Source organism: Serinus canaria, chromosome 1A (assembly GCF_022539315.1).
Source record: "Serinus canaria isolate serCan28SL12 chromosome 1A, serCan2020, whole genome shotgun sequence".
NCBI lineage: Eukaryota > Metazoa > Chordata > Aves > Passeriformes > Fringillidae > Serinus > Serinus canaria.
Window position 1 is genome coordinate 57,339,523 of NC_066314.1, and position 22,413 is coordinate 57,361,935.

The 22,413-nt window shown below is 41.2% G+C and overlaps 2 protein-coding genes across 6 annotated transcripts in view; one reads left to right on the forward strand and one right to left on the reverse strand.

Annotated features, from left to right (window-relative positions):
* DNAI7 (dynein axonemal intermediate chain 7) lies at positions 1-19,223 on the forward strand. 3 transcript variants are annotated; one of them, XM_050969886.1, is made up of 16 exons: positions 1-181; positions 641-655; positions 2,632-2,662; positions 3,609-3,700; positions 4,614-4,715; positions 7,022-7,159; positions 7,884-8,030; positions 9,053-9,156; positions 10,247-10,526; positions 12,301-12,406; positions 14,601-14,758; positions 15,446-15,590; positions 15,836-16,050; positions 16,632-16,799; positions 16,975-17,088; positions 17,644-19,223. In XM_050969886.1, the coding sequence occupies exons 1-16, from the start codon at positions 179-181 to the stop codon at positions 17,917-17,919; spliced, it is 2,094 nt and encodes a 697-aa protein (XP_050825843.1). In that variant the 5' UTR covers positions 1-178; the 3' UTR covers positions 17,920-19,223. The 3 variants fall into 3 exon arrangements, with proteins under 3 accessions (XP_050825843.1, XP_050825844.1, XP_050825842.1); XM_050969887.1 differs by lacking the exon at positions 1-181 and having other exon boundaries at positions 206-655; positions 6,952-7,159; XM_050969885.1 differs by lacking the exons at positions 1-181; positions 641-655 and having other exon boundaries at positions 1,119-2,662.
* The window catches only part of ARFGAP3 (ADP ribosylation factor GTPase activating protein 3), a 26,438-nt gene continuing 23,079 nt past the window's right edge, over positions 19,055-22,413 (reverse strand). For all 3 annotated transcript variants that reach the window (XM_009094121.4, XM_030237895.2, XM_018918629.3), the window contains exons 15-16: positions 20,635-20,756; positions 19,055-19,979 (exon numbers count right to left, since the gene is read on the reverse strand). In XM_009094121.4, the coding sequence (XP_009092369.1) occupies positions 19,962-19,979; positions 20,635-20,756 (140 nt within the window). In that variant the 3' untranslated portion in view covers positions 19,055-19,961. The remainder of the gene's footprint in view (positions 19,980-20,634; positions 20,757-22,413) is intronic.

Here is a 22,413-nt window from a genome sequence, read left to right on the forward strand (position 1 = left end):
CCGCCACGGGCTCCGGCGTCCTGAGGGACGCCGGCACCGCCACCCGCGGCGGGATCACGTCCTGAGGGACACGGGCACCGCCACCCGCGGCGGGATCACGTCCTGAGGGACACGGGCACCGCCACCCGCGGCGGGATCACGTCCTGAGGGACACGGGCACCGCCACCCGCGGCAGGACATGGTGGGGCGGGGAAGGGGCCTGGGGTACGGGTTACATGGTGGGATGGGGAAGGATGAGGTGGTGGAGTAAAGCGGGGTGTTCCTTGTTAGCTGCCGAAGTGTCAGGAGGTGGGAGAAAGGCTTTGAGGCTGAAAGAAGCACCCGAAGGATGCGTGATCTGTGAGCCCCAGTGTGAGTCCTTGCTCTGTGCATTGCTGCTGTGGGTGCTCCCTGTGGAACCAGCCGGGAGGTGGCTCACAGTTTGTTGCCAGAATGGCTCCGTAGTAAAAAACTTCATTCCAGGAGTCGTGTATTAGTGGCTAATTTTCTGTAGTATTGAAATTCTTGTCATTATAGTTTTCAACAGATGATCACATCCCATTTTAACAGAATAATACTGTTTTTCTAATTATTCCTTTCTAGCTGATACATTGTTTTCTCATGTTCCCTTTCCTTTTTTTTTCCCCTTATGATCTTTTAGGCCCCGAAAAAAAAGGTAGGTAGGCGGAAACACACGGTAGTTCACTGTTGGGTTTGGGTTTTTTTATCCGATTTTTGGTTTTTTTCCTGAGGCAGCTGGCCAGGGTTAATGAATCTGAAGGAGGAAGAGGCGTCTCCAGGACACCGAGCTTTTGTGCCTTTAGCAGGGAAGCCAAATGTTCGTGCAGCGCTGCTGGAGGGAGCATGGCCAGCGCAGCCACCGCTTGTGTGGCTTGGCAACGGGTGTCCAGGCAGAGAGGCGTGTCCTGGCTCTGTCCCAGCCGAGAGGTGGCAGCAGGACCAGGGCAGTGAATGTCCCCTGGGCTCTGGTGGGGCCACACTTCGAGTGCTATGTCCAGTTCTTGGCCTCTCACTGCAAGATGGACATTGAGGGGCTGGAGCGTGTCCAGAGAAGGGAAGGGAGCTGGGCAGGGGGCTGGAGCGCCAGGTACAGCTTGGGGGGCGGGGGGGGGGGGAGGGCGGAGGTGGGGTGAGCCTGGAGAAAAGGAGGCTCTGGAGGGACCTTCTGGCTCTGCACAACTCGCTGACAGGAGGGGACAGCCGGGGGAAATATGGCTCTGCTCCCAGGGAATAAGGGGCAGGATGTGAGGAGCGGCCTCAAGGTGTGCCAGGGGAGGGTCAGGTTGGATATCAGCAGAAATTTCATCACAAAAGGTTTGTCAAGATTGGAAGGGGCTGCTGAGGGAAGTTTGGAGTCGCCATCCCTAGGCATGGCACTCAGTGCTCTGGGCTGGGGGACAAGGTGGGGATTGGGCACAGCTTGGACTTGATGATCTTGGAGGTCTTTTCCAACCTGAATGCTTCTGGGATTCTGTTACTTGAGCCATAGGCTAAACACAGAATAAGGGGGGTGAAGGGACACAGGCAGAAATCCATGGGAAGTTGGGTTGCAGAAATTGGTCCTGTGGGTTATTCTTACTTCAGTGATAATTAATTTATCTACCCCTCCCCACCTGTGCATCTCACTCTTCTCAGTGCTCTGTTAAGTCATAGGAATGTGAAAAGAAGTTCACTAAAACTTGATTTCAAGTAATTGAAACAAGCAGGTTTTCCATTTTCAGTTTGTTTATTTATTTGTCTATTTATTTATTTATCAAAGTGAAAAGAACAAATTCTTCCCTGAAATCCTAATGGGTAGAAGTGTGAGTTTTACTGACTCTATTTTGGGATAATTTTGCAAATGAATGCTTTGGTACCAAATGCAATAAGATGCACTCAGACTCTGGTGACTCTTAATTGTCACCATTGTGTTTGTCCCAGCTTCATGACAATCTCTATACTCAAAGTAGCATTTATATATATATTTATGCTAATGTATTTATTGCCATGCCAAGTAGTTTGAAGTGAACAAGTAGTTATTTATATCTGAATGTGTGATAGTTGAAATCAAAGTGTGAAATAAGTGTGTGTGGAGAAGGAACGGTGGTCAGATAATTTCTGAGAACCTCAAATTTAAAATATAGTTACTCGAGGATTATGCTGGAGGTGAGCAGTGAACTGTCTGGAGTGAGATTTTCTAACAGAAAAGAGACCTCTTTGCTGTTTTGTCTTGCGAAACTAGATGCTTCTAAATGCCAGGCTTGTCCCAAAACACATTTTCCAGTATTTCCTACAATGTTTGAAGTTGTAGCATCTACTTTCTTAGCAGATCTGCCTACTATTCAATTTCTACATTAAACCAAAAGACTTTAATACTCTCGTGTTGTGGCGGTGTTTGGGAATGTCTAGCATAGAAAAATGCATTAATTTTAAGACCTTATCATAAAAAAGAGAAGAAAAAAATTTAGTCCAGAATGTGCTATTCTGGGGCCTTCATTGGCTGTCTAGGGAATCTAAAATCTTAATTGAGGGATCACATTGGAAGGGCAAAGTTATAGAGTTATAGAACTGGCAGACTGTATTAAAATAATACTGACATTTGTTTTCCTCTCCCTTATTGCAAACATGAAATTCAATGGCAAAAATGGAAAGTCAAAGAAAGGAAAGGAAGCGAGGCTGAAAGGTACTGTGGCCTTCATTTTGAGGGAATGTGATGGACAAATTGTTAATTTTAAATAAATGGGCAGAAGGTAATGCCCTGAACTAGATGTGAATTGCTGTCTCTGTTTCACAAATGGAAATGCTCTTCCCTCTTTCCTGGTGTGGGCCAAACTCCCTGTTCCTTGGTGCTGCACCTCACTTCCCTATCAGAGCAATACTCTCTTCTCTAGTTATTCCTACTGCAATTAGGAAGTTGGGAAAGAATTAACTTGCCGTTAATCCATCCTGGTGGGGGCTTGGGCAGGCTGTGACTGCCAGTCAGTGATTGCTAGTCACTGGTAAGCTTTTGTGGTGGGAGTGGAAGCTCAGGTGGGCACAGGCAGATTTGGGAGCTGCTGCTGCTCTTGCCTCAGTGCAGCACACGCTTGACACAATTTACTTGGAGGTGATGACATCAAGTCACTGTTTGGGAACATCTGGATGGCACACAGGCTGTGCTTTCTTGGGCTGAAGGCTTAGAGGTTGAATCAGTTTAAGTTTTCATATCCTCTCTAATTTTCTAGTCCCTATGGCAGCAAAGAGAAGAAAGAACTGTGGAGTAGCAGATCCTGAAGTAGATTTCAATGAAAAAACAGCTGTAAAATTGACATTGTAGGAAAGAAGAAAAGGAATTTGAGATTAAAGCACTGAGTTTCACTCAAGACTTTGGATTGAGAACCTGTGTCCATTGAAGCTGTACATGGAGAGAGCACTCGCAGACTGATGGGGCAGTGCCAGAGACAGTGTTTTAGTAATATTCAAATTAATTTGGATCAGTCTTCATATGGGAGATTTCTGTGCAGTGAAACATAAACACTTATGCTGCTCATTTTATAGTGGTTTTATCATCACAGCTGGTTACCAGATAAGTTCTTAGATTTTATTTAGGAAAGCATAGTTATGCCCTTGATCTCTTTCCCAATCCTCAGCTGAAGCCCTATTACGAGCTCAACAAGAAGAAGAAGAAAGACTTGAAAGGGAGAGACTGTATCAAGAGCGCTTGGAAAAGCTTGAGGCAAAGGTTAGTCTTTTACTCAATGAAAAAATCTAATCCTATTTCTAAACTTGAGACAAGGCCTATAAACCACCAGTGATTTATAGGAATTCATTTCCTTATGCACTTATTGTTGGGAACAATATAGAGGAAATTTTCCAGTTTTGATAAATTTAAATACATTGCCTTTTGTCATATGTGTTTCTTAAGTTTGGTTAAACGCCTTTTTTTTTATTTCCCATTTCCATTGTGCTTTCAATTGAATGTATTTTTCATATTTCCCATGAGGATATTTGGTACAAATTCCTTAATTGGTTCTCTGTTCTGGCAGATACAGTGATTTGTATTTGTGTATATATATGTGTGTATTAGACTATGTATATTTATTTTCTGACCTGTCTGGCATTCAGAAGAAAAAGTGATTGGTAATAGATAAATATTTTTGTGTTTAAAAAGAAAAAAAAAAAAGAGATTTACAACAAACTAATTTTTTTTAGTCACTCTTGTCTACTCCTCTTGTACTTCACAGAATACTTTTTTTTCTTCCTAGGGAGGAAATGGCCTTAAAATAATAGAAACTAAAAGGGAAAAAAAAATCTTGCATGTCTTTTCTAAATTATGCTTACATTTTTTTAGCAACTCCCGTTAGAGCTGGCTCCAGGGTGCTGATATGGAAACAGTTGAAGTGAGAAATTGCAATCATATGTCACATTATATTTATCATGTGGCTCAGCAGCTACTGTAATGACAATAACGTATTGCAAACTACTGCAGTCTTCTCAATTGGATGTTTCATAAAAAAAGCAAGTTTTCAGTGTTTGGATTTGTTTAAATAAGAACTCATTCAAATATCCCCAATTTGTTTCTTCTATGTAAAATAATTGTAAGAAATAAGCCAAATATTTAACTGCTCTGTTTGATATATGTATTTTTTTAACAGTATCAAGGAGAAAGGCAGTCTGAACTAGCAGAACTTCATTCACTGCAACAGAAGTTTCTTTCTGCACAGCAGTGGAAAATGGATTACAGAAAACAAGCCAAGGTAAGCTTTCTTGGCAAAATCTGCCCAGAGATTTGGAAGAGACTTCAGGAGCTTCCGGTTCTAGAATGCAGGTGTGTGCTATGACAGCATTTTGAATTCCTTCTCAAAGCAGTGACAGGCCATGCTCACTCTCTTATCTTCTTTACTTTGGAGCACACAGAAAAGAAATGTGGGCAAGGAGGAGCCTGTTTGGTGATCAAAGTATCAATGCCCCACACCTTACCCCAACAGTCACAAGGAATTGTAATTTCAGATATTCTGCTACCTATTCTTCCTCTTTTATTTCTTTAATTCATTCTGCTTTTAACCATTTCACCAAAAAAATTCTGCCAGGGCTTTAAAAAAAGTTCTGTAGAGCATTTGTTTCAGTGGCTCCTGGATATCACAGGTCATCATTCAGAGAGAGAGGTTTGCCAGATTTTTGAAGGATGTGGCACAAACCCAGGTCAGGGCTGGAAACATCTGAAAATGCAGCTTAAAGTTGATGTCTGCAGTTTAGGGTGACATCCTTGGTGGTTGTGTCATCACCCAATGGCATTATGTACCTGTCAAGTTCAATTTGACGTGGTAAAGTTTGGAAATACAGTAGATTTCACTCTTGAGAATCCTGCAGACACATCACTCAGTCTGATAAGGACATTTGATCAGGTAAGGAACCAAAGGTTTAATATCCCACAGTCCTGTGGACACAAGGACTGTAGGATATTAGGATTTTGTCTTTGTCTTGTGTATTGCTTAATCCCGTTAAAGTCTGCAGAACAACTCCACGATCATGTTGGATAAATCATGTTAGAGAGAACTTCTGAAATTCCTGCAGTTCAACCTCCTGCTCCAAGCAGGGCAAAGTCTGAAGTTAAATCAAGGTGCTCAGTTGGGTTTTGAAATATTTAAAAGTTGGAGGTACCACAGCATCTTTGACAGCTTTACCACTCTCACTATAACCATTTTTCTCTGAAGGCAATTGGCATTTCCCTGTTGCAGCTTGTGATCATTGCCAGCTGTTGTTGTGGATGTTTTTGACAAACTAGAACTATTGATTTTAAAATAAGACTGATAAAACACTAATAGATTATGGGAAATACCAGAGTTTCTTTTAGTCTGTTGTTAAGATTATTTAGCATCAAATATATAATACCAAATACTGAGTTCTTAAGATTATTTAGCATCAAATATATAATACCAAATACTGAGTTCCTACATCTATTTCTGAACAATTTCAGTTTAGATGAAGACATGCATTTACAATTTACCATGAAATTTACCCTTTTTCTCAAAAAAAGTGCTGTTACTTCTAAGAATGTGATGATAAAAGTGAAGCTCTCTTTTAAGTGCAAAGATGTAAAAAAAAGAAATCAGATGCCTTACTATTGAAAATTGATCAGTCTTCTATATAGGAGTTTCCAGTGCACTCAGTACTCCCCTATTGTTGCTTTGTTTGAAGTCAGTGGGAATGCTGGTGGAACTGGTTGGGAATGCAATCCTATAAGTAAGTGCTTTTGCTTTAAAAGATATATTTTCCTTTGCAATGCAGTTTTCAGTAGTTTTCAGTAGCATTTCATCTTCACAGCAAACAGGGGGGCAGTGTTTTCTTAATGTCCTATTCTATGAATGAAAAAAATTCTATTATGGGTGATAAATTGATCCCATGAGCCAGTGTTAGGCTTATGTTTGGCATTAAGTAGGTTTAGTCTGCCACTGATTTTTTCTTTCCATCTCTTATAGGGATGACCAAGAATTGATTTGAAAATAAAATTATTTTTAAAAAGCCCTAATCTAGGATTTCACACTCCTACCAGAGGTTTCTGCGACAGGAGAATTGATGCTGGTAAGGGAGAGGAAGTCTCCCTCAGAGGCAGAGAAAGGAGGAGTAGATGTGTTACAGTAGAGGCTCTTAATCAACTTTATTTGCCAGTGTAGGAATTTTCAGTTTTCTTGGCAGACTCTGATCTGAGACCCACCTGCCTCTTCCACCTGCACCTTCCTCATTTCTGTTCTCAGTCATTTTATTCTTCCAGCCCCTCCCTTGTGGCAGGTACTCAGTTCATTGCATTTGTGGAACAGAACAGAACCCTCTGATTAAGAGGTATAAACAAGTGTGAGGTGGGCAGAAGCATCTTAACACATTAATATCAAAGTAAACCTTTTTTTCCTGGCATAGGGATAATGAACCAGGTGGTGTTAGAATCCTGTTTAGATGCAGGTGTGAATTTGTCACTATACTGTATTTGTCTTTCAGAATCCTCCTTTTTCTTGTAATAGCAATGTGCAGCACACCTGTATCCACTTTTCTCTGAACTCTCCTGCAGTGGGAGCACTACCTCAGCTGTGATGGGACTCCTGACCCCACTGTACCTCAGGAGATCAACACTTTCATGAGCTTGTGGCGTGATGACCAAGATGTGGATGTTCAGCTTGTGATGGAGAAGAAGGAAGTGGTGCTAAATGTAAGTGTTAAAATGGTGTATTTAACTTTAAGCTTAACACATCCTTAACAGCTCTCTCTAATTCTATTTTCCCATTTTTCATGGCCAAAGAGTGAAAGACCTTCAACACCTAGAAGTTTTTCTTCAATTTTTCTTAAATTAGAGATCTATTGTTAACCCTGTATTGACTTTCAATATGCATTTAAGGGACTTGTGTGCTGTGTTTCTTACACTGAGGTCTAGCATTCCAACACCCATATTCCCTTCCATTTTAAGCCAGAGCATACAAGCTCATGTCAGATATAAATGCTTTGGTGGACAACAATCATTTTGTAACATTGAGCCAGTAAAATGTCATGTAAGAGCAAAAGTTCCCAGATTTGATTTTTACCAACAGAAGTCACCAGCCATTGATAGCTTGTGAAGCAATTTTTAGCAATCTGTGCCTGCTCTGTAAATTTAGGATTTTTTTTTCATTTATGCTGACTTTATGGTGTTTTTCAGAAAGTTAAATGGGGTCTTCTGGAAACTGGGGGGGAAATTTGCATGTGGAATACAGGTTTCATTGGGTTGGTTTGATTCTGAGTTAGATTTCTTATCTGTCTATAAAAAAAAATGGTTATTTTTATGACCAAAATTTGTTTAGGTGCAAAGGAAATAGGTTTGCCTCATTTTTTATGACAGAACACACAATATGTTAAGAATGGTGTCAAAACAGATATTTCTCCCATAATATGTTTTCTAGTTGATTGAGAAGTTGGAGTTTCTTCTGTTGGAGGCAGCACCAGAAGAGATCACAGACACACAACGAGACCAGTACCAGGAAGTTATTCTTCAGCTGCAGGATCTGCTTCACCAGAAGTACAATGATGCTACCCAGAACCTGCTCAAAGTGAGTGAGATTTACTGCTTCAAAGCTGTGAGTTGTGCACGTAAGTTAACACCAAGTGGTCCTTTAATGGTGGTTGGCTCTGCTTGGTCCTAAACTGTCACAGAGATGAGTCTGAATTTCCAATTCATGTTTATAGCACTCACCAGACTTGGTAATTACTCAAACCTCCTGAAAATCTGAATTTTACAGTGGAAAATCTCATCATTAAGTCAGCCAAGAATAAACTACTGGGAAATTTGGGGAAACTGGGTGAGACTTGGGGATGATGAAAACAAGAGGTGTTGTATAAAATTTTTTGACTGTACCAAAAAATTCTTGATGTGAAAAGCAACTCATAAGGTTGCCTTGTACACATTTTTTTAATACAAGTTCTTGTAATTAAAATATTTTTGAAACTAAGATCTTGGGAAAGGTGAAGAGTACTCAAACAAGAAAATGAAATTGTGCTGGAGAGCCAGTTTTCTGAGCTGCATGTGTAGGTAGTGACCTTGCTATTTCAAGAATATTAATCACATATATGAAGTATGTTTAGCAAAGGAGTATTAGTGAAATAATGAACTAGTTGTATGTGCACAGTCAAAACCCCCTGCAAATTAAGAAATGTTGAATTCTTGTTTACTGAATTTAGGATTAAGCTCCCAATAGAATCAGTATTTCACAAGTTTGATGCTGCCCAAATGATAAAATAATCTGTACAGTGTATCTGGGGTAGGAGTCCATTATTGCTCTGTAAATCCTTTTTTTGTTTGTTTTTATAATTTATCCTGAGAATTAGGGAAATAATGGAAGAACCCATATTTGGCAGTACTTGGCTCACAGAATTTATGAAGTCAGAGAAAAAAAAGCAATGTAGTTCAAATTTTAAGCAACAGATTTGAGTTTATAACTGTTGTGCTTTAATATATAAATACAACACAGCTGGGCTTGGTCTGGTGTCTTTTCATTCTTACATGTATTTTTTTATTTAAGTAAATGTAGGTAAATCAAAGTGAAATAAATTTAATTAGCTTTTTTCTTTGTAGATAGCTAGTATGTATGAAGATTCTGAAACTGGGAATATGCACACAGTCCTAAAGGATAAAAACGTTACTTTCTGTATTTGGGCCAATCTGAAGAAGAAAGTAAGGTACGGCACACTGAAATTATTAATTTGAAATGAGGCCTGGCTTTGTTGAGTAAACGCTAAGAATCAATTTCTCATAATCTTTTTTGTTGTTGTTGAATAGCATCCGTTCTGCACACTCTCAGTGCTGGCTGCTGCTAATGAGTGGTTTAGAGATATATAAATTTCTTTCTTAAAATGCAGCAGCAGAACCCTGTCACTGCCAGAAGAAATTTGGTAGAAAAACAGTAAAGCTCACGCAGAGAATTGAAATTCCTCTAGAAGCAGTGTTTTTTGCTGATGCATTTATTATTTTCTAAATTGTTCCAGTTACTTGCAAAGCAGTGAATGATACTTTGTTCTCAATTAGAGAAAATACTTTAGAGCCTGGGATGCACTATCATTTCTGAATCTAGGTTTTGTGGTTTTAATAGATTACCATATAAATGGTACATTTTCAAAATGAGATTTTTGTGCAGACTTCCTACTCCCACTCCATAAATGTAAGGAATGTTATTAAAAGGACTTCAGCGTGACTAAGGACCTGTTGCTGTGAGTTTTGTTAAGATAAGTAGAAGGGTGGGTGCTGAGCAGTGTCAGACTGGCCTGCAGGAAAACCCCATATGGGTTAAGTGTTAAAGCCTTTTGGCCAGCAGAAAGATTCACTTAAAATATTCAACCAATAATTAAAAGCTAGGTGTTGCTTTACTAGAAGATTTTTAGAACTTGTGGCTGGCTTATCTTGTTCAAAAGTAAGTATTATTTGAATTATTTTGAAAGGCACTGAGAGTGATGTAACACAGACAGCTGTGCAGGGATTTTCCCAATAAATTAGTCAGTTTTACCAGGAATGTAGTTTCTAGAAGAGCTGCCATCTGATCCTGCCTCTTTGTCATCCTCTCAAGACTTACTTTTGAAACTTCTGATCCCCTTGATGCAGCTGTGGCTTTGCTGGAGGGTCTTACAGACATCCAGCACAAGCACTGTGCCATCCCACAGCATTTCTCAGACACTGCAACAAATCCCAGAAGAGATTTGACCATTTGTGAGGAAGCACCAAATGAAGTGCTGCCAATCTCACCAGGCCCTGTTGCTGTGTCCCTGCCCTTGCCAGGTTCAAGGACCACGTGTTCCAGGATGCAGGGCACGGCTTTGAGCTGCCCTTATCCCTGGCTCTGAGCAGTGTGGCAGTTCGCGTGCTGCACACCAGCTACGACCACCTGTCTCCCCTGTGGGTGCAGTGCCAAGGGCTGCCAAGGCCAGGGGCCTCAGACAGCATGGAGTTAGCTGAGCATCCAGAAGACATTGGGCAAGAACCAGGAGAAGAGGAGGAGAAAGGCAGGGAAGAGCCCAGTGTGCCTGCTGCAGAAGAAATGGGTTCTAAGGGAAGAAAGGTGGGTAAAAACCTCCTCAAAGGATACCCTACACTGCTCTTGTAAACTTCAGGCTTAGTCACAGTGTCCTGTGCAGGACAGCCAAATTCTTTAATGTTTCATAGGAAAAGGCAGCTTGTGTCAACAGTGTCAGATCTTCTCAAGGGAATGGAAAGATGGAAAGTAGAAAGGGAAGTTTGGACAGGGTGTGCAGTTGGCTTTTGGTGGTTTAAAAGTAGGATCAAGCATGAAGTGCCATTGTGAGATATTTCTATAAATCCCTAGCATATATACAGATGAATGGATTCTGCTGCTGGAAAAATGACAGCCCCACAAAATCCCTGCAGGAGTCCAATTTCAGGGAAATTTGCAGCGTGCAGACTAAGATTCAGAGTTCAGCAGGTGTTGGCTGTGCAGGTGCCTGGCTGCTCCATATCTGTGTGCTGACCCTTTGCTGTTAGAGCCTTTTCAAATACAATTTCTGGTGGCCTGTCCTCTTCCTCAGCTCTCTTCCATGGAATATGTTGGCTTTAGGTGTGATGGAGGTTGCTTGGTTTTGTGTTGGCCATACTTCATTTGGGGTTTTCACTCTGTGTATCACCTGTGACTTTCAGATAAATGCCCTGTGTTCTCTACCTAAAATTATGCAGAAATAACTGACAAAACATAAAGTTTTAGGCCTTCTTACTATGTTTGGAGCAATTTCATGGGATAATGCAAGTTGAAAGGGACCCTCAAGGATCCTTGAGATCCTTAAGAGTTGGCTCTTAAGTGAATAAATTCTGGGATCCATTCTGGGATCAAATGGGGATTGAACCTCTGTTCATGATCATAGCTTTTCTCCTTTTCTGTCCCCAACAACTTTGTAATGAATCAGTGCTTGAAATCCTGCTTCTCTTGGTTCCTTTTTTTCTTTCTTGTATGACAAATCTTATCTTTTGGCACTTTTCACCTACATTTCTCAGACTTTCTTTAAGCTGCTTCATTTTATTCCCTCTCTTTTTCTTTCCCAGGTTTTGGCGCTCTTTCTCTCAATCCATTTTGTGAATTTTCCTCTTCCCTCTGAAGGCTCCACTTCTCTCAGCTTCTGTCCTCTCACCTCCTGTCCTGTTTGAGGAGATGTGTGTTCTTCCCACATGCTGGCAGGCACAGCCAGGGCACAGAAGGTGCTGTGCCTCCGGAGGAGTTTGCTGTGGCATGGATGAATCCCTGTCTGCGTTAGATATTTGTCTGGAAATCCAGGGGATGTTTCTCAGCATCCTCCTGTCTGGCTGTACCTTGAGCTCCCCCACATTGCTCTGTGTAAATATAGTGAAATACAGTGTGAAAGGGAATAAATATCCTGGGCCAGGCATAGGCCAAAGCTGCAGATGGGGGTCTGGCTCAGTTTCAGTGTTGGTTTGGATTCAGCCTCGACTTGCATTTTACTTTGTGCCACTGCTGACTGTAAAATCAGCAAAAAGCACAAGTTTTGAGTGCACACTCTGCTGAAAGAGTGTTGGATGCTTGTTTGGCACTCAGGGAGCTCAAGATGGAATTTGCTGTGGAAATAAAGTAACTTTGTCTCTATCTCTAAATCCAGTTCCAAATCAGGGAGTAACCTTTAATAAAAATATTTTTGATAGCTAGGTAGAAATTATTTTCTTAAAACCTTGACGCTGTAGCAAGATTGGTACAAATGTTTGTGTATCCCTTCTCCTTGGTTTGTGTATCACCTCCTTGAAGGAGGTGATACCTTCTTCTTCATTGTGTTTGTCTCTGACTAATGGAAAAATGTCTCTTGCTTTTTGTCTAGGAGAGTTCTGCCTCACTGAAAGGGACCAGCAATAACACAGATGAGAAAAAAGAGACAGAGGAGGAAACTGAGAAGAATTCAGACATTTTGGATGCACAATCACAAGGTATTTGGTTATTTTTTATGTGCAGCACTACAAAAATACTTAGGCTTTATTTTATCTGTTAAAAATTGTTCCCTGTGAGTGTGGGAAGGCCCTGGCACAGATTGCCCAGAGAAGCTGTGGCTGCTCCATCCCTGGAAGTGTCCAAGGCCAGGATGGATGGGGCTTGGAGCAACCTGGGATAGTGGAAGGTGCCCAGGGGGCTGGAACTGGACTTTAAGGTCCTTTCCAACCCAGGCCATTCCGTGGTCCATGAAAACACTCCAATATCTCCATGTGAATGGAGCAAAGCTGATAAATATAGGGATGTTTTGATATCATTTGGGTTTTGTTGGCATTTCTATTAATGATTGTTGAATCATGTGGAGAGATAACAGGACAGATAGGAAAATGGAGTTTGTCCCCACACTTATTTTTATTTGTTTATTATTTATGCTTATGTACATGTTTATCATGTTTTTTACTTCCTCAGAAAATGATGATTCCAATGCATATCATGGTCGGCATTGGTGTAGTGTGGGGTGGTACTGAGTATTACCTGAATGGGTGCTTAAAGTGAGAGGGCCTAATTCTAGGTAATAAAACTGTTTGTGTGTCCCACATGAGTTATAAATTACTTTGTGTGTTGTCCTTTGCTTTAATAAGAGTGAGTTTTCTTGTGGTACTGACTTAAATAAAAAAACTGCAAACATCTATTAGCATAATTTAGCTCCACTTTACACCTTTTTTCTTCTGGTAAAAAAACAAACTCCACCCCACAACACTTTGGAGTGAGCACAGTCCAGAAAACCAGTTGTCAGACTAGACCCTAAAAGCAAGGTTTTCAAAAGACTATAAAGGATTTGGGCCTCATGTGGAGGAAGTTGTATTTTATTTCTGTCAGGCTTTGAAAACCCCTACCACAGTTTTAGATGAAGTGAAGGTGCACAGTTATACCTAAATGTTTTCCAGCCTTTTCGTATGTTTTAATAAGGAAAGAAGGAAAAAACTGCTTTTTCTGCCACACTCATGGTTTGCAAACTCTTTCAATCACTTTTGAGAAGAGCAATGAGAGGATGCTCAGTTACCCTAAGTTCAAAACAAGGAGCCAGGTAAGTGAGGGTTAAAAACCAGAAATGCGACAACAGAGAAGAGTGACAGTTTCTCTGGATTTACCCTTATTTTACCTCTGTTAAGGAGATAAATTACCTTGGGACAATAAATAGTTTCTTTGTAATATTATTTTAAAAAACAAGTTAAAGTGTAGGCTACCACTATAAAATGCACTAAAATGTTTTTTGCTACTTGGTAAGTTTGTTGTTCAGAATAACTGTAAAAGCACATTATGGTGGTGTGTGATACAGTAGAGTAAAACCTCTGCAGAATGTAACTAAATCTGACATTAATTTAACACCATTTTCACTTTTTTTTTTAATTTTTTTTAAGCTTGAAGACAATTTACAGAGTGTTCTCAGTTTTTTGATATGGTCTTACTATCTCAGAGCAAATTTTCTAAAAATTACAGTAGCTGTTTTTACACTTTTTTCTTGATTCCTGTCAACAATAACTCCTCTCCTCCTGTACCATCCTTTGTGATGTTTTATGTGGGCTGGTTTGGCTTTTTAAAGAAAATATTTATGGCCATTTTTCTGCAGTGTTTCTGCCTTTAACTAACATTTTCCAAGTAATTAAACCTTAGGTTCATACATTTGTGATACATACATAATTATGCATAGGAAAAAAATAATTATCTTTGTTATCTGAAAATTGTGTTTCATGTTAAATCCTCTTCCTCTTCTTAATTACCAGGTCTTTCACCTTCAGCACATTACTTCTTAGTGCCTTATTTTTTATATGTCTCTTTATTTGCTTCATTTCTTTTCCTCTCAATACAATCTTACTAGACCTGCCCAGAATCGACTGTATTATTGTGCTTGTGAAATTCTTCTGTGGGTAACGATGGACTCATTTTGTCAGTAAAGCCTTATTCCCACCGAAAGCATTGGGAACTGGCTACAAATCCAAAGCCCCAGTCCAGAAGTGCTTTTCCTTGCCCAGCCCTGCCTGTCCCCGGTTCAGTGAGTGCTGAGGAGCCCCAGCAGGTGGGGCTGAAGCGCTGCGGAGTGAGGCGCTTCCAGCGCAGGGAGAACCTCGGCTCGGGGCAATGTCGGGGAGTTTGGGCACCCGCTGAACTCCTGCTGTCTGCTGAACTTTCCAGAAGAGGAGGCTCTGCTGCAGGAGGAGCCAGGAGGCAGAGAAGAGGCAGCACAAGTTGTGGATTTGGAGCAGCTGGTGCCCGTGGGGGGTGTGTACCACATCTCTGCCCTGCAGCTGCCACCCCAGGCCCAGGACGTCGGGGACTGGACCATGGTGGAGGTGAGGGAGGACAGGGATCAGCCCTGGTGCCCCTGAGGAGCTGCTCCTGAGCTTTGTCACTGCTGTCAGATGCACTGCATGTGTATTCCTGACAGCAAACTAACCAGGCAAGGTTTGCAAATCGTTTTTTCACGTCTGAAAGGTGGAAGCACAGTGGTACCAAAAACCACTGCTGGTTCAGCTCCAGGCTCTTCACTTCCTCCAGGCTGAGGGCTGTGGGCACTGGATTCTGGTTTCCTCTAGCACTGACCGACCCCACAGATGGCGCTGTGAGGCTGGAAACCTTTAATAAGCAAAACTCCCAAAAAGCCAAACCCAGAGGGCAGGGGAAGAGGCCCAGGATGTTCATTCCCAGCCCCTGTGACCTCTCCTTCCCTCTGGCACTGTGGGGACAGTGGAATTACAGCTGCTTTTGCCTCCCCTGCTCCTGCTGTCTGAGGCTGGGGATCCGTGAGGAATGGCTGCTGTGCCCTGCCCTGAGGGTGCCTTCAGGAGCACAGGAAGGGCCCAAGGCCTCGTGGTAGCTGCTCTTCCACTGCCTCCAAAGCTGGACTTGGAAATGTGCAGTATTGGCAAACCATTTTAAATGGGTGTTAAAAAGCTTTGCAGTGGTTAGATGAACTCAAAGAAAAAATCCCTGCATTTTCTGATAAACCCCTTATCTGTCCTTTTCCTCTCTTGCCAAAGCTGCTGGATGTTGGATTAGAGGTGTATCCATATTCCCCAGGACAGGCTGAAGATGGCACACAGGAAGCAGTACAGATAACCCTGGGGCTCCCTGATAATGTGATTTATTTTAAAGTGCCTGTGGTAGCCCGATGGGATCCTGCAGGTATGAACTTAAGACATAAATTAATTTCAAATTTGAATAGTGGAATTTATACCTGAGTTGGACTGTTGTTAAATCCAGCTGTAAAGATAAGGGTCAGTGTGGAGCCCAGAAATAGTTTGGGGACTTGAATGTTAATTGATTTGGGGATTTTACATTTTCTTTTTATTACTACTTCTTTGGTTTGTTTTACTTCAGCATTACTGCTAGAAGCCTTCCATGAACATCTTTCCATCCTCTTCACCCAGGCCAGTGGTGGAGAACTGATGGCATCAGCAAGATAACCTATGAAGCAGAAGAAAAGAGCATCACCTTTAGTATGGGTGACTTTCATACAGTAGCTCTTCTTCAGGATGCTCACCTGAACCTGCCCTATCAGGCCTGGGAATTGCACCCTACTGGTGTGGATGAAGGACTCTTCACAGTTACTGCAGTCTTTGCAACCATTCAGATACGAATTAAGGTACTGTCAATAATTTTTTAATCAAACATTTGCAGATAAATACTCCCATAATTATTACAGTGTCCCTGATTAAGAATTTGGGATATTTCTACGAGAGCAATTTGAATCTCTCTTCCTTTCCAAGCGCTGCACTGGTTATTTAATTTCAGTTATTTACTATGAGAGAGCATCTGTGCACTTGCGCTGGACAGTTTCACTTAGTGTTTTGCTGCTGGTTTTGCCTTGCTGCATTCAAGCCTCTTCCACCTGTTAGACAGCTGAAAAGTGCTTCTCTCTCCTCCCAGCTCTACCCAGAGACATACAGGGAGTTCCAGCAGCCTGCTACTAATGCTCCTTGTTATCAAAGTTCAAGCTACTCATGATTACCTATCTGTTCATTGGTGTATAAATCAGTACACCAGTGTCATTTCTGATTCCTACACAAGGCTGGCTTTCTTCAGCATCTATTAATGAAAGGTCACAGCCCAGAGCAGCAGATGATGTGGGCAATACCCAGCATAGCAAAAATATCAATATTTGAAGCCTAAACAAGAAAGGAGCTTCCATGACCAGTAAATTGCTTTCATTGGTTTGTATAACAGGATAATCAGTGTATGTTGTCTTCAGTAGTGGTGGAAGAGGAGGAGGTGCTTTCCCACATGACAGGAAAATGGATGAGTCCTTTTGCCCTCAGAGCAGCTTTGAAAAGAGCTGGAGTGAACATTTTCCCAGCAGAGTACTCTCCCAAGTATGTCCCTGTGCCCAGGAAGGTGAGTGCCAGAGAGGTTCCTGGTGGTTTTTCCCTGTTTTTCACTCAGGTCACCCTTTCCTGCACTGGGAGCTGCTGTGCTGCCAGCTGAGGCAGGGACTGAGTAAAGCAGGCTCTGGCACTGCTGTGACACAGGGAACAGAGAGATTTGTCTAATTTGTACTTGTGCACTGCAGGCTGCCCTGGCAGAAGTGAAGGCCTATGAACAGATGGCTCTGCTTGCAGCTGCTTTTGCTTTTGCTCACAGCAAGTGGAATGGAGAAGCAGGGCCAGAGCAAGTTGTGTTCAAGGTTTGTGGAGTCCCAAACTTCCAGGGCAGACCAGCACTGACCCCTTCCCCAGCCAGAAACAATTAACTCACCCAGGGTGGCTTCAGCCCCCACCTCAGTTCAGTGTCACAGACTGGGGGACACGAGTCCCAGCAAAGACACTTGCTAAGGAAAATGGAACTGAAAAGTCACCAAGGGAGGCTTTAGCCAGAGCTGGGGTGACAGAGCTTCATGCTCTTCAGAGGCCCCTTGAAAATCAGCTATCTGCTCTGCCAGCTTTTAGAGAACAGGTGGGACTTTCTTCCTGCCTGGAGGGTTTCTTTTGCTCCCTGCTGCAAAGGAGGGAATGAACAACCTCTCTGCTGGTTTGTCTCCACCTGTGAACTAAAACATGGTTGAAACTTCTCCCAGCCAGACAAACACTCCCATGCAAGGCTGGAGAAAGGTAGCGACTGCAGCTTTCACAGTGGGGTGGGCTCTCACTCTCAGGTTAAGCGCAGGTGATGCACAAATATTGGAATTTATACTCTCACAAATGGCACAGGCTTCACCTCAGTGCATTTCTTCCTGCAATAGGTGAGTGAACATCTCACTGCAGGTTCTGCCAAAGGCAACCACTGGTATCTTTTGATGTTCAATGGTGAGAAAGTGCAACACCTCCAGCTCACTGAAACCAGTGAAGCTTTTTCAGAAAAGCTGGAAGACGAGTCTGAATTTCACTCCACACTCTACCATATGCTCAAGGATTCTGCTAGCAACGAAGCAATGGATAAAGTGGAAAGAGCTGGCTTCCTGTTCATTGATTCTGTGTATCAGCTGCTCCTTGCTACCAGAGTCTTAGCATACTGTTAGATACTGCCTGCTTTCCTTCAAAACTTTATTATCAAAAGCTTTCAATAAAGTTACATTTCAAGTCTTAAATCCTTTTCTATTCAAAACATTGAAACAGGTTCTAAAATGCAAACATTTTATCTTTGTTCAAGCAAAATAAATTCTTTATTCACTTGTGGCTAGACCACTTAGACGTGTTTTGTAGAACAAAATGGAATGGTGGAAAGAGGGAATTAACAGAAGAAGAACTGCAACAAAACACAACTGGTGACCAATGCCAAGTCTCCCTTACAAGCTTGTCACAAAAGCATTTATATATAGTATATTTTATATAGTATTTTTCCATCTAGGACTGGTTTGCAACAATGCATAAAACCAGGACACATTGCAGTGTAGCTGATGTCACAAATTGTTACAAATGAGGAACCATAAGAGGGGACAGAACTACACCTCTAAACCCTTCCCTGCACTAACTGAAGTATCTGCATCCATCCTCAGATGTCTGAATATGCAGCTCAGACCCTGGAGGAGCATCTCTTCTGCAAGTTTGGATGCTGTTTCTGTATCATAACCCCAAAAAGTTGATCTTAATCACTGATTATTTATAAGAAATTTATGTGTACAGTCAAATGAAGAATGCTTTGAAAGGCAAAAACTGTTACCTGTAATTAGGGAAAGCCAAAGCATGCCCTGAGCACTACACTTTTTTGTTACATTACCAAAATCATCTCTGTAGGGTGGGAGAGGAAAGCAAATCTTTTACTGCAAAGCTGTAGAACAAGTGCTCATCTTCGAACTCTCTTAAAAAATAAAGGCAATTTTTGGATGAATAAATTTAACCAATAAATCTAAACCCAACAACCACAAGAACAGGTTATCAGAAGTGGGAATTAGGTAAGAGGCAGGTAGAAATTAAATCCTAAATACAGCTGCATTGTTAACTGTATTTAACACAGTATCTCAGTTCAGTAGTTTATTTTCTACCCCAACTTAAGTGTTTAGATTCCTAAATCACTACAGCAATTTAATAAGAAAGCAAGTTTAACTACCTGAAACTAAAGGCTGATTTTACCAAAGCAGTGAATAGACAAAATACAGATGACAATATTTAGAAAGCTGGGTACTGATGGCTACACATAGAAACTGAATTCAAAACTGAGTTTATATCAATTGGTTTTATTAGATATCAGCAGTTTACAAATTTGAATTAAGAAAATTATAGAACAAAATTAATTTGAATTCATTCTTGGCTGAAAAGTTTCTTCTTTAATGTCATAATCATTTTTATGCAGGATGTCATCAGCAATAAATTCTAGACTGTCTAAAACACAGCCCCCATTTCCTTATTCAATAATTGATAATTTATCAAAAATCTAAGATTGTGCTAAACATTTTTAACAAGTATTTAATTAACTACTCTATTAGGCCCTTAGTATATTTCAAGGTTTTTTTTTAATTTTTACACAACACAGAATATTTAAAAGCACTTAAGGATTCTATATTGCAATTTTTTTTTTGTAACTTTCAAAACTAGGAATAAACAGACTGTTCCCACAAGGTGAAACCCACTATTCAGCATTACCACATTTTGACTTCTCCACATTTTACATCTAAGCACAGAACCTTCTAGCTGGGATACTGTATGGAACCGCTAATTCCCCACCAATTAATGCACATCAATTTATGACTTCAAGAGCTTTTACTTCCTGGCAACACAGGTTTAAATTAAATATATATTTTGCTACAGTCTACTAAACACCACTGCCTTCTTTCTCCTTCCTGCCTCACAGACAGAGCCAGTAATAAAATAAAGCTTCCAGCTTATCTAACAATAAGGCTGTTAAAAAATAAAGACTGGAAAGGAAGAAAAAAGAAAAAGTATATGCAATGTAACAAGTTGCTGCAAGATTTCTGCTCCGTTAAGATGAAACAGCACTAAGAAGAGGCTGAGTCAGAAATCTGCACTAAGAAACAGGTAAAAACATCATCAGTCTTAAGGCAACCTTCATTTGAATCAGCAGAGTGATTACTTGTGTGCCTGAAGAGGAATCCTTTAGCTTCAGTTAGGAACCGTATCGGTCCTAGAAAAGTAAAAACAAATAACGAACCAGGTATGAGTGGGTTTTCCATGCAAAGAAATCAGTTTTATTTCAATTTGTGCAATAAATAGCAGCTGAATTCTTTAAGACTTTCAGAAAATTGACCAGTGCTTCTAAGAACTGGAGTTTAAGGCTGAGTTCCAGGATAATCAGCCCAATTTTCAAACATCTGAGAGCTCCCAATGACCTCATACAGGAGTTGCCAAGTGACTGGAGCACAAAACATGCTGGACACTGAGGGCAGGATGGCTAATTTCATACAAAAACATGGATCAAGGATCAACTAATCAGCCAACACAAGAGTTGGGCTGGATGATCACTGCAGATCCCTTCTACCCAAACTATTCCGTTCTGAGTTAGGAACTGTGATGAGTTTAAAATAGAGTGACAAGAAATAACTTTCATGATGGGATTTTTTAATTGTAAGAAAAAAGATATCCTAATGAAGTTGAGCTAGCAGATACAGATTTATTTTCTCAATTATAAAGATTTACTGTCTACTTTGAGAGGTCTACAGAGCTCAAAACCAAATGCATTCTGTTCTCCCTAAAGATAATTCAGTGGCAGGATCCATTGTCCTACACCCCTATAGAAAGCCTTCAACTGATGGTTAATAGATTGTGGTACTTTCACTCACCTGTATAGATGTCATGACTCCATTAGCAAGGACAGAAAGTTTTCCAGCCACAGATTTCACTCCTTGTTTAAACTGAGTTATATCAGGAGCTGAAGACAAGACATTGGTAATATTGTAGCTTCCTAAAAGGAGAACACACACACATGGAGGAAATAGAATTTTAAAATATTAAAATCAACCTTTTTTTTTTCCTCCCTGAAGTACAATGTATGAGTAGGAGCACTAGACAGAGATCTCAGTGTATTAAATGCATTTCGTTTGGATTGTTTTCAGGTTTTCATAATTCCACCCAAGAGTGTCATCCTCTACACTCTGCATTCCCAGCAAAGGAATTCATGTTTGGATAGCAGATGACTTATTGTATACTTCCAGTCTGTGACAATGTTGTTTTGTATCCTCAACAGCTGTTATCCCCTTGCAATTTAAAGATGAATGCAATTCAGAGGTGGCTGAAGTGATGAACTCTATTTGTGTGCATGCAGAGTGGTGATTTCCATACTGTATAAACCCAAACATTTTGCCTTACTACATGTGAGGCATGGAAAAATCCATAGAAATTACAGTAAATGTAAATAAATTAGATTTTATAACTCCAGAACAATGCTGGCAACCCAGCCTTCCTTAAAATTTGGACAGAATTAGCTCGACTGTTATTATGGAAAGTGCAGGTCTAAAGGTAACAGAAATCAAAGATAATTAATTAACTACTCTAACTGCACTCTACACTAACTGCATGCTAAGTATTAACATGCTAACAGTTACTGTCACCCACTCATTGGTGAAAATAATTACTGGCATGCCTTAGTGTCAAATATGTGATACTGTCAAAGGCACAAGGCACAAAGCCAAGTAAACCAGAATCACAGAACTGTGATCACAGAGTCAGCCCCAGAAAGGCCTGGGCTGGAAAGAAACTCGAAGATCATCTCATTCCGACCCCCTGCCACTATCCCAGGTTGTTCCAAGCCCCAGCCAACCTGGCCTTGGACACTTCCAGGGATCCAGGGGCAGCCACAGCTTCTCTGTGCCAGGGCCTCAGCATCCTCACAGGGAACAATTTTTCCCCAATACCCTATCTAAACCTGCTCTCTGTCAGTGTGAAGCCATTGCCCCTGTCCTGTCACTCCAGGCCCTTGTCAAGAGTCTCTCTCCAGCTTTTCTGTGGGATCCCTTCAGGCCTGGAAGGCCACAATGAGGTCACCCCAAAGATCTTGGGAATAAATGGGGCTCTAGGGAGTAACCATCCCAAAGCAGAGCATTTTCCAAACGGAGACTCCTTTTAATCTTCTGAACAGGGGTGGAGGAAGAAGAGAGAAGGAAGAGGGAATCTGTAGCTCCTCTGTCCTGGGAAGTTGAAGGCACCTGCTTCCTTAGCAGGCTGAGACAGACAATTCTGGAGATAATTTGTTTTACCTAAGATAAAAGGATGGTTTGTAGCACAGACATCTTGTCACATTGAGAGAACTTCCCACTCCAATCCTTCAACCCAGCATGGGTTTATAGATATTATAGATGCTCTTCACAGATTATCTTCAAGAGTTCCCTCAGACAGCCCTATTCCTGAGCTGTAACTTGGACTTCCTTACAATCTGTTCCACTCATCAAATGCTTAAGGCATTATTTTTACTAAAATCAGTCATAGAAGTAAAATCTGCAGATATAAATAACCTGAGAAGCTCTAACCACTTCTCAGCCTCAAGAATTCCCTCATCATTTGCTGGCTAAGTTTGGTTGGTCTGAAAAAGTTCATGTAAACAAGGCAGGAAAGCACCTCCTTTT